At 40.4% G+C, this 15,540-nt stretch overlaps 2 protein-coding genes across 2 annotated transcripts; both read right to left on the bottom strand.

Annotated features, from left to right (window-relative positions):
- Window positions 1-2,836: 2,836 nt before the first annotated feature.
- LOC310780461 (olfactory receptor 4B13-like) lies at window positions 2,837-3,775 on the bottom strand (the record flags this gene model as incomplete). The annotated part of the gene is made up of 1 exon (XM_083641042.1): window positions 2,837-3,775. The coding sequence occupies one exon, from the start codon at window positions 3,773-3,775 to the stop codon at window positions 2,837-2,839; it is 939 nt and encodes a 312-aa protein (XP_083497168.1).
- Window positions 3,776-4,947: 1,172 nt separating this feature from the next.
- LOC310780460 (olfactory receptor 52D1-like) lies at window positions 4,948-9,630 on the bottom strand (the record flags this gene model as incomplete). The annotated part of the gene is made up of 3 exons (XM_083641041.1): window positions 4,948-5,209; window positions 5,294-5,340; window positions 9,142-9,630. 3 exons carry the CDS (start codon window positions 9,628-9,630, stop codon window positions 4,948-4,950), a joined length of 798 nt encoding a protein of 265 aa, XP_083497167.1.
- Between the last annotated feature and the right edge of the window lie 5,910 nt (window positions 9,631-15,540).

The following is a 15,540-nucleotide window of genomic DNA, read 5'->3' as shown; positions in this document are numbered from 1 at the left end:
GGCGCTGGATCTGAGATTTACAGAACTCTGAATCAGTTCAAACTTAGAACAAATGTAGGATGGAAGCTTGCCAAGAATAGCCTTATAAATAAAAATGTACCAATGTTGCAACCTGCGTGTAGCAAGTGAGGACCAAGCAACCAAAGAGTAGAGCGTACGTACAGTGGTGCGTCCTATAAGCTGAGTTGGTGATGAATCTTAGAGCAGCATGGTAGAGAGGGTCAAGTTTAGCTAGGGCAGTGGGACAAGCAAATCTATAAACTGTGTCACCATAACACACAAACTCAGGTTACAGGCCTCATCATTGCATCTTGTACGACCTGGTTGGATGGTCCTCCCTTGCCCTGCGCAGAATGCGACATTGGTACATGTTCATATACAAGGCCATCCTGGGCAGACTACCCTCATACATCTGCTCTGCGTTTGTAGCGATAAACAACTCCCATAACTTAAGATCAAATAGCTGGTTGAAATTCAAAGTGCCAACTATGCGAACAGAATCTGGAAAAAAGAGTCTCTCCTACTTTGGTCCCTGGTCGTGGAACGACCTGCAGTCACGTTTAAAACTGGTCTCTTCCATTCCTCTGTCCAGTTTTAAACATGCTCTATCTGAAGTTCTTACTGCAAGCTGCTCCTGCAGTAATGTCTAGTTTACTTTGCCCTTTTTGACCTGTTCATTTTGTTTTTAGGCCACATGTTTTTACGTTCTTGATCCTGTGTTATTTATTACCCTTGGATGTGGTATTTTATGATGTATTTGGTTGATGTATGTGGTTTGCTGCTTTTTTTAAATGTTTCAGCTCTATAGCCCTGTTTTTATGTTTCCTTTATATGTACTGTAATTTATGTTGATTGTAACCTGGCTTGTAATTGCTGCCTTCTTGGCCAGATCACATTCGCAAAAGAGATCTTGTATCTCAAATGTCTTATCTGGTTAAATAAAGGTTAAAAAAATAAATAATAATAATAATATAGCTGTGACAGAAACAGGGCAGTGACCAACTGTTGGCGGGAAGAGGGAGAAAAACATGCTTTAACTCTGTAAAAGAAACCGATTGTGAACTTGAGTTTCTTGACTAAGGCATCGATATGGTGTTTGAAATCTAGGTTTTTATCCAGCCAGATGCCAAGGTATTTGTATGTATCAATAAACTTGATGGGGGTACCTTCTAGGGTGAATATAGAAGAGGAAGAGGCAATTGGTGATGCCATAACTCGTCTCTCATCCCCGCTCAATGATGTCACACTTCCAATTGTGTCATAGATCCCATTGTCATCGGCGCAGTGATGGGGTCATCACCGAAATGTCATCCAGAAATGGCCCTTAGGGACCTAGCTGGGCCTCGAGACCCAGCGTATGCTCCGGAGAGTGGCCAGCGACTTGGCATTGACGCGAAGCCTTTATAACAATGCATGTGTGAACTGTGAACAAAGATTTAAAAAAATAATTTAAATGTGGATGCAAATAGATCTAAATATGGAGAGAAGTGAAGTGAACTTGCAGACACTGGAGAGAGGGAAAACAAATCTAAATAAAAAAAGCAAGATTTTTTTAAATAATTCACCTCCAGACAGAAATGTTAGTTGTGTTCATTTGTTATTAATTATTCACATTTGTCATTGTTGAAAACATTTTTGCAACATTACATTTTACAACTGCATTTCATTTTGATTACATGTTGCCTTCATTAGATTGCATTTAAAACAGTGGTTCTCAACGTTAACCTGACATTGCCAGATGGGGGCGGTATTGTTTGTTTTCACAATGCTTGCAAGGTTATCTCAATGTGGTGCCCAGGGAATTCCGGGGTGTGTGTGTGTGTGGGGGGGGGGGTGCTCCTACACCGGCCAATTCCACAAGGAAACCTCTATCTGCAAGGATCTCATCCCCATGCTTAGGTTTCCCTAAAAGGCCAGAATGTAAAGTTATTAGCTTGTGAGAAGCACAACCTCCACACGCATCAGACAAAAAAGATATGCGTAGCTCCTGCTGGTGTTATTCCAATCCAATTAGATACCTTAGATTGTATGTTATCTCTATAAATATCTCTGTAGCTAAGCTATTATATTTAATTCATTATATTTATTGGATGGAGTAGGTCCTAGTGTCATAAAAAGATGAAAAAAATCATAAAGCCTACTAATGATTGAAAGCATGTTAATATCAAATGCCACTGAAAAGCATTCCATCTAAATTAATATTAAATTGAGACTCATAGCCTATAGTCATTTCTGTCTCTCCCATGTGTCGCACATTGCAGTGTTAATTCTGTTGACTAAAACTAAAACTAGACTAAAATGTCCCTTTTTCACTGACACAAATAAATAAATAAATAAATAAATAAATAAATAAATAAATAAATAAAAACAAAGTTGTGATGACAAAAACTATGAGGAAATCTATTGACATTCTCATCAACGAATAAAAAGTTAAAATGTTAGGGAGGGACGAATTGGGAACAGATCCAATCAGAAGAGAAGAAATTAAAGAGTTAAATCTGTGTCTGCACTGCATGTTCAAACCTTAGTACGACCAGAACACAATAATTAATTTAATAGATCTTTCCGATGAGTTTGGAAATCCTAGAGAAATATTTAAAAAATGCATTACCCATAGTTGACTCAATCTACCATAGATTTAGTCGACTAAAATCTTTTGACATAAAAAACAACTAAAACTAAAACATTTCAGATGATTGAAATATGACTAATGGCTAATGCCATTATATGACTAAAACTAAATCCAAATTTGCTGTCAAAATTAACACTGCTGCAATGTCCCACAAAATCATGTCTGCTGTCCTGCAGTCGAAAGGGTATAGGCTGTGGTGATGTTCTAAGAAGTGATTGTTTTTGACCATGATAACATCCTGAAAATATGTCTTCTAATTTCTGGTAATTTCAGACCATAGACCAGAGGGTTCAGAACTGGAGGAATCACTACAAATTCCAGAGATAATATTACAGCAGCAAATGGATTTAGCTCTTCAAGGTCACAACGGCTAAGGGCAATATCACAAAACATAGTAATGGAAAAAATCACAAATGTAACAATGTGTGGTAGACAGCTTTGAAATACTTTCCCCCTGAATTCAGATGAGCTTTTCCTACAAACAAGCAGAATTGTCAGATAAGTGTACAAGACATAACAAAGGGGCAGAATAATTGTAGTTATTGTCATTAACATACCAACAATATTATTTACACCAGTGGGGACACATGACAATTTTACAACATTCCAGTTGGCACAGAACACTTTTGATATCTTGTTACCACATAAAGGAAGTCTGGCAGACAAATAAATGCATGTTGCAGCAAAAAAGGCCGGACAGATCCATGCAAAGGCTGCTAACTTCAAGACTGTTTTAGAGTTCATTTTGCTGTGATAGTGTAAAGGCTGACATACAGCAACATATCTATCATATGCCATAATGCTCAGAAGGGTGAGTTCATATGATGCATAGGTATAAATAACATAGATCTGAGTGAAACAAGCTGGACGTGAGATCAAATGAGTATCAGATAGAAGGTCCATCAAGAACCTGGGGAAGAAGCCAGCAGAACCATACAGAGAGTTGACAGACAGACATGCAATGAAGACATACATTGGCTCGTGTAGCGTTCTCTGTTGTGATATTACCAGTATAATCATGAGATTAGCAGAGACAATAAAGGCAAACAGTAGCATGCACAATACAAAGGCAGGGTAGCGGTAGTAGCCTATGTTCACATGCATGGTGAGGTTGAAGTAAAAGGGAACAGTACCGTTTTCCATTCAACCCAAATATTGAACTGCAGATTCTTTGAGAAAAGAGAATAATCAATATATATACCCTTTGAAGCAGACAAGCAGAATGTTTATGTTTGTAAATATTTAACCAAAGTCATTAGAAATAATGTAAATAATGTACACAATATATTTTGGAGCATGAATATATGAGGGCCTATTATCTGTAGTCTTTGGCCAATTTAAGTTGACTAACCTGGTGCCTCAGAGAAGATCTTTACAGTTTGCGCACAGAGCACAGTTGTGAGTTCATGGGAGGAGCTGACCAACTCTTTATCTTGTTTGATCTTGTTTGATGTGATCATAGTCACCACACTCTGGAGAATTGAATGTTTTTCCCACAAGGCATTTGATGATTTTTGGTACAGGTTTAGCTTTGCCATGAATACTATTTAACAAGTTGGGGCCAATGTGATGCCCTGTCCATGACTCTGAACTATCAAATCCCTGGATTTTGCGATTACAGAAGCCTTCACAGAACATGGTTTGTGCCATAAAAAGAAGGCAACATGTCATCGCGATCAAGGAGGCAGGCACATGTTTGAACTCGCTCCGACTCGGCTTGTTGTTTCTTTTTTGCACCATATTGGAGACATGATGGCCTTATGAGAGCAGTGTAGACCAGAGGGTTTCAAAGTGGGAGGCAGTCCTCACCATCGGGGCTCCAAGCAGTTTCAGCGGAGGCCCAGTGAATGGAAGTGAAAAAATATTACATTAGTTATTAAAATGAGATCTCATAGAATAGCCTAAATGTGTGTGATTTGGTTAAAAAGATAATTCAGAGATAGCCTACAGTAGTTAAGTTTGTCTACCTTGGTGTCCATCAGTAGATTCTTGGTTTACTTCAATTTCCTTTTCCCAAAACTCCTATCAGCCACTTCCATGGCAGAGGTTTTGAACAGTGTCCATTTTGAGCCAAACTCATTGGCTGAGCCGCAGAGGTCAGTGACCTATTTAGACATCTCTACAGGGACATGGCACCAGTGCTGAGATCTGCCCTAAAATGAGTGAAGTTGTGTTAGATTAAAAGAAAAAATGAATGTGAGTATAATAGAACACATTTATGAGAATCATCGACATGCATGAGTCAGGGGGTACTATAGGCAGGGCAAAACAGCCAAGAGACATAAGACAAAAAATGGTTGGGAACCCCTGTTGTTCTAAGTGATTGTTTTTGACCATGATAACATCTTGAAAATATGTCTTCTAATTTCTGGTAATTTCAGACCATAGACCAGAGGGTTCAGAACTGGAGGAATCACTACAAATTCCAGAGATAATATTACAGCAGCAAATGCATTTAGCTCTTCAAGGTCAAAACGGCTAAGGGCAATATCACAAAATGCTGTAATGGAATAGATCACAAATGTAACAATGTGTGGTAGACAGCTTTGGAATACTTTCCCTCTGAATTCAGATGAGCTTTTTGTACAAACAAGCAGAATTTTCATATAAGTGTACAAGACATAACAAAGGGGCAGAAAAACTGTAGTTAGAGTCACTAACATACCAACAATATTATTTACACCAGTGGGGACACATGACAATTTTACAACATTCCAGTTGGCACAGAACACTTTTGATATCTTGTTACCACATAAAGGAAGTCTGGTGGACAAATAAACGCATGTTGAAATAGAAAAGGCCGGACAGATCCATGCAAAGGCTGCTAACTTCAAGACTGTTTTAGAGTTCATTTTGCTGTGATAGTGTAAAGGCTGACATACAGCAACATATCTATCATATGCCATAATGCTCAGAAGGGTGAGTTCATATGATGCATAGGTATAAATAACATAGATCTGAGTGAAACAAGCTGGACGTGAGATCAAATGAGTATCAGATAGAAGGTCCATCAAGAACCTGGGGAAGAAGCCAGCAGAACCATACAGAGAGTTGACAGACAGACATGCAATGAAGATATACATTGGCTCATGTAGCGTTCTCTCTTGTGATATTACCAGTATAATCATGAGATTAGCAGAGACAATAATACAGTACAACAGAAGGCAAAAGACAAAGGCTGGATAACAGTAGTATCCTATCTTCACAAACATGGTGAGGTTAAAGTCAAATGGAAGAGTACTGTTTTCCATTTAACCAACAGATCAAATCTGAGATTCGTTGAATAAATAAACAAATCAATAAAAGTAGAAATGATAGAATTCTATATATATGTACCTGTTTGTTATGTAACCTTTGCCCTTGTTTAGAGAAATCAAACTAAAGTAGAATTGAAGCAGTTGAATGATAAAATGTTAAGCAAACTAAAGATATTTTTGAGCATGAAAATATCAAAAAGTAAGCCTTAGTCACATTTAGTTCTATTATATTAACCAACCTGGAGGTCAGTAATCATCTGAAAAAAATATCTACCGGTATATTGTTGTTAAAGAGATCTAAAGACAGACAGACTACAACTGTGGGTTAATTTGAGGACCTGAAAGCCTTTTATCTCATCTTAACACACACACACGCGCACACACAGACACACGCACGCACGCGCGCACACACACACACACACACACACACACACACACACACACACACACACACACACACACACACACACACACACACACACACACACACACACACACACACACACACACACACACACACACACACACACACACACACACACACACACACACACACACACACACACACACACACACACACACACACACACACACACACACACACACACACACACACACACACACACACACACACACACACACACACACACCAGAGTTCCAGAGCCTGGGAGCTGCCTGAGAGAACTTGACACGGATCAACATGGGGTAGAGCTGTAGCTCAGGAGGTAGAGCGGGTCGTCCACTAATCGCTTTGGATAAAAGAGGTCGGTGGTTCGATTCCCGGCTCCTCCAGTTTGCATGTCGAAGTGTCCTTGGGCAAGACAGTGAACCCCAAATTGCTTGCGTTGGTGTGCTAACACCCTGCGTGGTAACCTGCCGCCATCGGTGTGTGAATGGGTGAATGTACCTACGGACTGTAAAGCTCTTTGGATAAAAGCGCTATATAAATGCAGGCCATTTACCATTTACCATCAACACACCATGACAGAGGGAACGCAGACATAATAAACAGATATTTCACAAAACTGTAAAATAAAAAATCAGTCCGGGATGCTATTGAGGGTGTTGATGGCATAAGGGACAAAAGTTTATTTGAACGTGGTACAGTATGTTTACTGTACCTGTGTGGTGCTTTTAAACCTTTAAAGATGATGGTGCAATTTTTTATTGCAGTTTTATGGAGGTCTTGTATGTTTGGAGTCTATTATTTTTTGTGACTTTGTGTGTGTGTGTGTGTGTGTGTGTGTGTGTGTGTGTGTGTGTACACACAAAGAAACACACACAAAGAAACATCTGTATAGCAGGATGGGCTCAACGATGCTATGAGATAGCAGCAGGAGGAGATGCGTTTGGACATTAGAGATTAGAGTCAGCTGGATTAATAGTACCATGGGCCCCGGGGCTATTCATTTTCTAAGGCTCCCCCCCGCCCCCCGCTACAAGGAAGGGACTGTAGGCGTCGACACCTCAAAAAAATAAGTTTTTGGACGTTTGGATGTTTTTTTGCCATATTTAAAGGAATATCTAATTTTAAATTAACATTCAAAGCCATGTGTAAGATGTCACAATAAGCACTTTTTTGAAAACAAAACAAAGTGCAAAGACTGGGTAAAACAGGCAGTTGCATAATATATGTAAATTCAAACTTAAATGGCAGGTACAGGTTTTCCTCTTCTGCTTAACTAAATACACAGCTGTGCAATAACAATAAAAATGTAAACAGAATAAAATTAACAACTGACCAAATACCAACTATCAATATTGTGACAATATTGTAGGGATGACTAGTGCTTTCACAAAATAGAAACACTGAGATTTTTATAAATAATAATCATCAGTAATGTGGAAATAATAACTAAGTGGGTATAAAGGCAAATAATAGAACAGCTAGAACAGTCTGATAAGAAATTACATCGCTTTACTATAATGCAGCCTTTAAAACCTGGAATACTAGACAACACTTATCACCGTATCCAACATCTAAGACCATTTTTAGTCTCATATTATCACAAATGCATCCAGTCCTACTTCAGCATTCAGTAAAAGGTAAAGGTAAAGTCCCACTGATTGTCACACAATGTGTGAAATTTGTTCTCCGCATTTGACCCATCCCCTGGGGGAGCAGTGAGCGGCAGCATGCGCCGCGCTCGGGAATCATATGGTGATCTAACCCCCCAATTCCAACCCCAAGTATGCCAGGGGTCCCCAATTACTTTTCAACAAGGGCCACATTTTGCTGAGGGCCGAGGGCTGGCGCCGGCGCGGAAAAAATTGGGACATTTGAAACCAGATTTAGAGGAATAACTAATTTTAAATTAACAATTGTGATGTCATTATCCAGTCTTAACCACCATTTGATCATTTTCTCACTGGGCGGGTTAATTTAAGCACAAGTATTTAAGCATATATCAATAAGTGGCCCGGGATTCTCAAAGCTTGTGTTTAGCGGCACACAAGAACAAAAATGCACTAAATGTAGAACAGTAATTTCTTACACATGAGATTACTTTTAGCCTTTTACTCATAAAGATTATTTAAAGATATTCCATATTCCAGACTGAAATGTTATAACAGAAGTGGAGTATTGGCCAGAATGACAGCGGGTACCTTGCATGTTGCGTTCAGGTGCACTGGTCCTTAAGGGAAGTTGAACATTTAGTAATGAGTTATAACAATACAGATAAGATCAATTCATTTTAAATCTCCTGGAGAGCTTATCTTAGACAGAGTGGAGAGTATGGAAATACATTGAGAGAAACTTAACATTTCAGATTTGGGACTGGCATGCCACTTAAATAATGTGCTCACGTATTGTCTCCTTGCATAATAATAAGGTGATCTGAAAAATCAAGCCTTCCATCTCAACCTAAACCTTTGACGTGTCATCATACACACTGTGCTTATTCTGTGGCGGACTTTAGTCAGTTTAAGTCCATAAAAGATGGGATTAAGAATAGGTGGTATCAGCAGAAAGTGTATGGACATGAAGTTCTTTAGACTCTGAGATATAGATGTTGATCCATACCTCACATACATAATATCAAAAAGCAACGCGGCCGTGACATTAAGCAAACACAGTAAATGTGGCACACAAGTTTGCATAAACTTCTTCTTGCCCTCGATAGATTTGAGACATGATCTTACCAGCTGTACATATGTACACACAATAAAGATCACGTGCACAAAAAAGAAACCAACTACAATCAATCCTACAATATCATTTGCTTTTGTTGAACCACAGGCAAGTTTAACAATTGACCAGTTCTCACAGTAGAGTTTCTCTATGTGGGAGCCACACAATTCCAGAGTGGCCGTCAAAGATATCACCAGAATCTGACAGGCCAGAGGTGTAAAAAAGGACAAACTCACTAACATAGCAATCCTTTGTTTAGTCATGAAAGAGTGATAATCCAGTGGTCGGCATATAGCCACATATCTGTCGTAGGACATCAGAACTAGAATGGAGAAGTCCATTGTGGCAGAGTGATATATCACAAATAATTGCACGAAGCATGCAGAATAAGATATGGCATGAATGGGAGACAGCAGATCAAAGAGGAATTTGGGGTAGAAGCCTGTAGTTCCATAAACTGCATTGATGCACAGAGTGCACACAAAAATGTACATGGGTTGATGGAGGGTTTCATCCAAGATTATGGTTAGAATCAGAGCAATATTTACCAGCAAAATTGCACAGTAGCTTAGGAAAGTGAGAAAAAATAGAGTGGCTCTGTAGTTCATTGTCCCGCTGATCCCAGACAGAGAAAAAACAACAATTTTAGATGTATTATTCATTGTACATGCAACCCACTGTAACACATTTGTCAAAAGTGTACCTGTAAAGTTGATTACATCAAATCTGAGATTCGTTGAATAAACAAACAAATCAATAAAAGTCAAAATGATAGAATTCTATATATATATACCTGTTTGTTATGTAACCTTTGCCCTTGTTTAGAGAAATCAAACTAAAGGAGAATTGAAGCAGTTGAATGCTAAAATGTTAAGCAAACTAAAGATATTTTTGAGCATGAAAATATCAAAAAGTAAGCCATAGTCACATTTAGTTCTATTATATTAACCAACCTGGAGGTCAGTAATCATCTGAAAAAAAATATCTACCTGTATATTGTTGTTAAAGAGATCTAAAGACAGACAGACTACAACTGTGGGTTAATTTGAGCACGTGAAAGCCTTTTATCTCATCTTAACACACACACACACACACACACACACACACACACACACACACACACACACACACACACACACACACATACACACGCACATACATACACGCACACACACACACATACATACACACACACACACACACACACACACACACACACACACACACACACACACACACACACACACACACACACAAGAAGAAGAAACACAAGGACAAAAAATAAACTGGGCTGTATGTTTGTTACGCCACTGTCAGCTGTGTGGTGATATTCCAACATAACTGCTCATTGAACTTATGCATTTTAACTTGACTCTTTGTTTCTTTTTCTTCTTCTTCTTCTTCTTCTTCTTCTTCTTCTTCTTCTTCTTCTTCTTCCCCTTCTTGGTAACGCTTTAGAATACAGCCCGCAAATAAGCATGTAGTTATAGTATAACAACGGGGTACCAGGAGTGTAGTTATAGTATAACTACGGGGTATAAGGAGTGTAGTTATAGTATAACTACAGTGTTTAAGGAGTGTAGTTATAGTATAACTACAGGGTTTAAGGAGTGTAGTTATAGTATAACTACAGGGTTTAAGGAGTGTAGTTATAGTATAACTACAGGGTTTAAGGAGTGTAGTTATAGTATAACTATGGGGTTTAAGGAGTGTAGTTATAGTATAACTACGGGGTTTAAGGAGTGAAAAAATACTTTAACTAGAGGGTAACAAGATCTGTACTTATAGTCTAACTACGGGGTCGCGGGCTGTATTATGAAGCAGGGGACCAATTTTGTACTTATAGGCTAATTACGGGGTACCACACTGTACTTACAGGGTAACTACGGGGTTTAAGGAGTGTAGTTATAGTATAACTACGGGGTTTAAGGAGTGTAGTTATAGTATAACTACAGGGTTTAAGGAGTGTAGTTATAGGATAACTACGGGGTTTAAGGAGTGTAGTTATAGTATAACTACGGTGTTTAAGGAGTGTAGTTATAGTATAACTACCGGGTTTAAGGAGTGTAGTTATAGTATAACTACGGGGTTTAAGGAGTGTAGTTATAGTATAACTAAAGGGTTTAAGGAGTGTAGTTATAGTATAACTACGGGGTTTAAGGAGTGTAGTTATAGTATAACTATGGGGTTTAAGGAGTGTAGTTATAATCTAACTACGGGGTTTAAGGAGTGAAAAAATACTTTAACTAGAGGGTAACAAGATCTGTACTTATAGTCTAACTACGGGGTCGGGGGGCTGTATTATGAAGCAGGGGACCAATTTTGTACTTATAGGCTAATTACGGGGTACCACACTGTACTTACAGGGTAACTACAGGGTTTATGGAGTGTAGTTATAGTATAACTACGGGGTTTAAGGAGTGTAATTATAGTATAACTACGGGGTTTAAGGAGTGTAGTTATAGTATAACTACAGGGGTTTAAGGAGTGTAGTTATAGTATACCTACGGGGTTTAAGGAGTGTAGTTATAGTATAACTACTGGGTTTAAGAAGTGTAGTTATAGGCTAACACGGGGTTTAAGGAGTGAAATTTTGTACTTAGAGGCTAATTACGGGGTACCACACTGTACTTACAGGGTAACTAAGGGGTTTAAGGAGTGTAGTTATAGTATAAACACGGGGTTTAAGGAGTGTAGTTATAGTATAACTACGGGGTTTAAGGAGTGTAGTTATAGTATAACTACGGGGTTTAAGGAGTGTAGTTATAGTATAACTACGAGGTTTAAGGAGTGTAGTTATAGTATAACTACGGGGTTTAAGGAGTGAAAAAATACTTTAACTAGAGGGTAACAAGATCTGTACTTATAGTCTAACTACGGGGTCGCGGGCTGTATTATGAAGCAGGGGACCAATTTTGTACTTATAGGCTAATTACGGGGTACCACACTGTACTTACAGGGTAACTACGGGGTTTAAGGAGTGTAGTTATAGTATAACTATGGGGTTTAAGGAGTGTACTTATAGTATAACTATGGGGCCACTCTGCACGCTATCGTGGGCTGCATCTGGCCCCGGGGCGCAAGTTGAGTATCCCTGCCCTAGAGGATATTATTTCCGAATGCGTGACTCATTATAGCCTACCATTATAGCCACATAAAAATCTCTTAGAAATCTCACTTAACTAAGATCACTGAGCTCTACTGATTATTTCCCCTTCACATCTATACTATAATTTGACTATCATCTGTCTCTCTGTCTCTCTCTCTGTCTGTCCTTTGCGTATCTCGAGAACCGTTGGTCGGATCGACCTGAAACTCGGGGGGTGCGCTGATGGCGACCCGACGGTTTCCGTGCCATTTAGACGTGAAACACGTTCGATATTTGAATATTTGTCTTCAGTTCTGCTCCTTCAAGCCGCAGCTTTAATTAGGGCCGTTCACACCTACTGAGAGAGTAAACAGAGGAACGACCCTGTGTTTAGGGGGGGCAGCATCTCTCCTCAGGTTCCAATTAAGCAGAGCAGAGGGTGAAGAAATCTCCTCCTATGTATGAATGAATGAATGAATATGTCCAAATATGCATTTACAAGTCTGTCATGAATAAAATCAAGGGGAAATAATCAGTAGAGCTCAGTTTTTTATGTGGCTATAATGGTAGGCTATAATGAGTCACGCATTCATTATTAATTAATACACAGGACAAGATGTTACTATCCCTTGTGCCAAAATCCGAGGAAAAACACATTTAGAAGCCCAATCCAGAATAAAACAAGCTAACAGGCTAACAAACTAATAAACAAGACACAAATCACCAGTTACCTACCCTAGCCAACAGCAGTATGAAGCATGTCATTGGGGTTTTCAAGTGGGCACCTTCCTTCACCGACGTTTCGTTAAGTTAGGCCCACGACACCCAAGAAGGCTTAACGGTGTAATCCAGCGTCCTGGAAACACCCCCCTCCATGCTACCACCGCACAACTGCATATTACCTCACTATCTAAGCCTAGCTATCCAGGTCGATTCGGTATGACATTCCTGACTACACCACCACTGTCAATGATTCAGCCCTGTTGATGCGGACCGTTAATCATGACCACCAACAAACAATCCCTAACTACACCACCACTGTCAATGATTCAGCCCTGTTGATGCGGACCGTTAATCATGACCAACAAACAATCCCTAACTACACCACCACCGTCAATGATTCAGCCCTGTTGATGCGGACCGTTAATCATGACCAACAACAAACAATCCCTAACTACACCACCACTGTCAATGATTCAGCCCTGTTGATGCGGACCGTTAATCATGACCAACAACAAACAATCAATCTGACCTTAGCGAGCTCCCCAGCTAGCATGTTTCCTCCTTATCCACAGCCATTCACTTGCTCGTTCTGCTGCCTGAGACATGTTGCTAACCGCAAGTTTCAGGCTCCGTCCCCGAATGCCCAACTCAGTTAGTAAGGCAATAACGGACTTTGCCACAAAACCACGGCAGCCCACCTCTACAGGCCGCACTCGAGCCCTCCAACCTCGCTGCTCTGCCTCTGCTGCCATTTCAGCATACCTAGCTTTCTTGCGCTCATAAGCCTCCTCAACTCGATCTTCCCACGGGACTGTGAGTTCGATAAAATAAACTCTCTTCTCTACCTCAGACCACAGTAACAAGTCCGGACGTAGCCGGGTGCTAACTATATATGCTGGGATGACTAGCTGTTCATTCAAGTCAACCCTCATTTCCCAGGCTCCACCTACACTTAGCTGCCCTAACTTGTGCCTGACCTTAATTGGTCTAATCTTTTCTCCCTCACGTACAAATTTGATCTGTCTATTCTCTTTGCTAGCAACTAGAGAATTTACTTCTAGCCGCTTTTCCTCAACTGCAGCTGCCAAACATTTCAACACCTGGTTGTGACGCCAGGTGTATCGCCCCTGGGAGAGACTGACCTTACACCCTGACATTATATGCCTCAATGTACATACACTACAACACAACGGGCAGGCACCATCCTCGCCCAACCACTGATTTAAGTTCTGGGGAGATGGCAGCACATCATAAGTAGCCCCTAGAATAAATCTAATTCTGCTGGCCTCCATGCTCCACAACTCTCTCCACTTCAACTTTCTCTTCTCTACACTCTCCCAGTTCACCCACTGTCCTTGCTTTGCCTGCGACACTGCCTTAGTACATCTTACTGCCTCCTCTTGCCTATGTACTTCTTCAACTACCATCTTCCTCTTTTCTATTACTGATGCCTTGTTCCACACAGGTTTCCCTATGCACAACCCTAAGCCTCCACGCCCATGCTGCACCTGACCTATGATATCCCTGTGTCTAAGAGCTGACTGTGCTTGCTGTACTGCCTCCTTTGGGTTCCACTTCCTCCCTGTTTTAACTGTGGGCGGTACACTCCTAACCACTGGATCCTTTGACTGAGTCAGAGTCATTTCCAGTCTAACCTTAGCACACTTGAACTCCTCTGTCAGGCTAGATAATGGCAATTCCAATATGCCTTTCCCATATAAGGCTACACTGCTTAGGCAGCGTGGGACTCTGAGCCATTTTCTAATGAATGAGTTAATCATCCTTTCTAGCTTTTCTACCTTTGAAAGGGGAACCTCATACACTGTCAGTGGCCACATCAACCGAGGCAACAATCCAAACTGCAAACACCACAACTTTAACTTTCCTGGGAGCCCTGACTTGTCTATACTTGAAATACCTTGAATCATTTCCTGCCTCACCTCCTCAAACTGTCCCTTATCACTGAGACTTGCATCATACCATCTTCCCAAACTCTTGACTGGTTTCTCTAACACTGTAGGCACCACCTCATCATTTATAACAAACTTCTTACCTACTACCCTCCCTTTAATGATTGAAATACTCCTGGACTTACTTGGCTTCACTTTCATTCTAGCCCACTGCAGATTACTATTTAACTTATCCAACAATCTGCTAGTACATGGAGCGGTTGACGTCATAGTCGTCATGTCATCCATGTATGCCCTAATTGGAGGGAGCCGCAGCCCTCCCTGCAGCCTTTCTCCACCCACTACCCATTTTGAAGCCCTAATAATGATCTCCATTGCCATGGTAAAAGCTAATGGGGAAATTGTACACCCTGCCATAATGCCTATCTCCAGCTGCTGCCAAGCTGTAGTGTACTCTGCTGTGGTAAAGCAGAGTTGAATATCTAAGAAGTAGGCTTTAACTAAGCTCTTTATACTACCTGGCACTCTAAAGAAATCAAAGGCCTCCCATAACAGACTATGCGGCACTGACCCGAAAGCATTAGCCAGGTCCAAGAATACTACATGCAGGTCTCTCTTCTCACGCCTAGCTGACTGGATTTGGTGCCAGATCATGCTGGTGTGCTCTAAGCACCCGGAGAAGCCGGGAATTCCAGCCTTTTGCACCGAAGTATCTATTAGCCTATTCTTTTCTAGATAACTAGACAGCCTCTGTGCCACAACACTAAAGAAAACCTTCCCTTCAACATTAAGTAGAC

This window comes from Poromitra crassiceps (assembly GCF_964638095.1).
Source record: "Poromitra crassiceps genome assembly, chromosome: 8".
Classification (NCBI taxonomy): domain Eukaryota; kingdom Metazoa; phylum Chordata; class Actinopteri; order Beryciformes; family Melamphaidae; genus Poromitra; species Poromitra crassiceps.
Note: the sequence above shows the minus strand (reverse complement) of the source record. Positions and strands in the feature narration are given on the sequence as shown.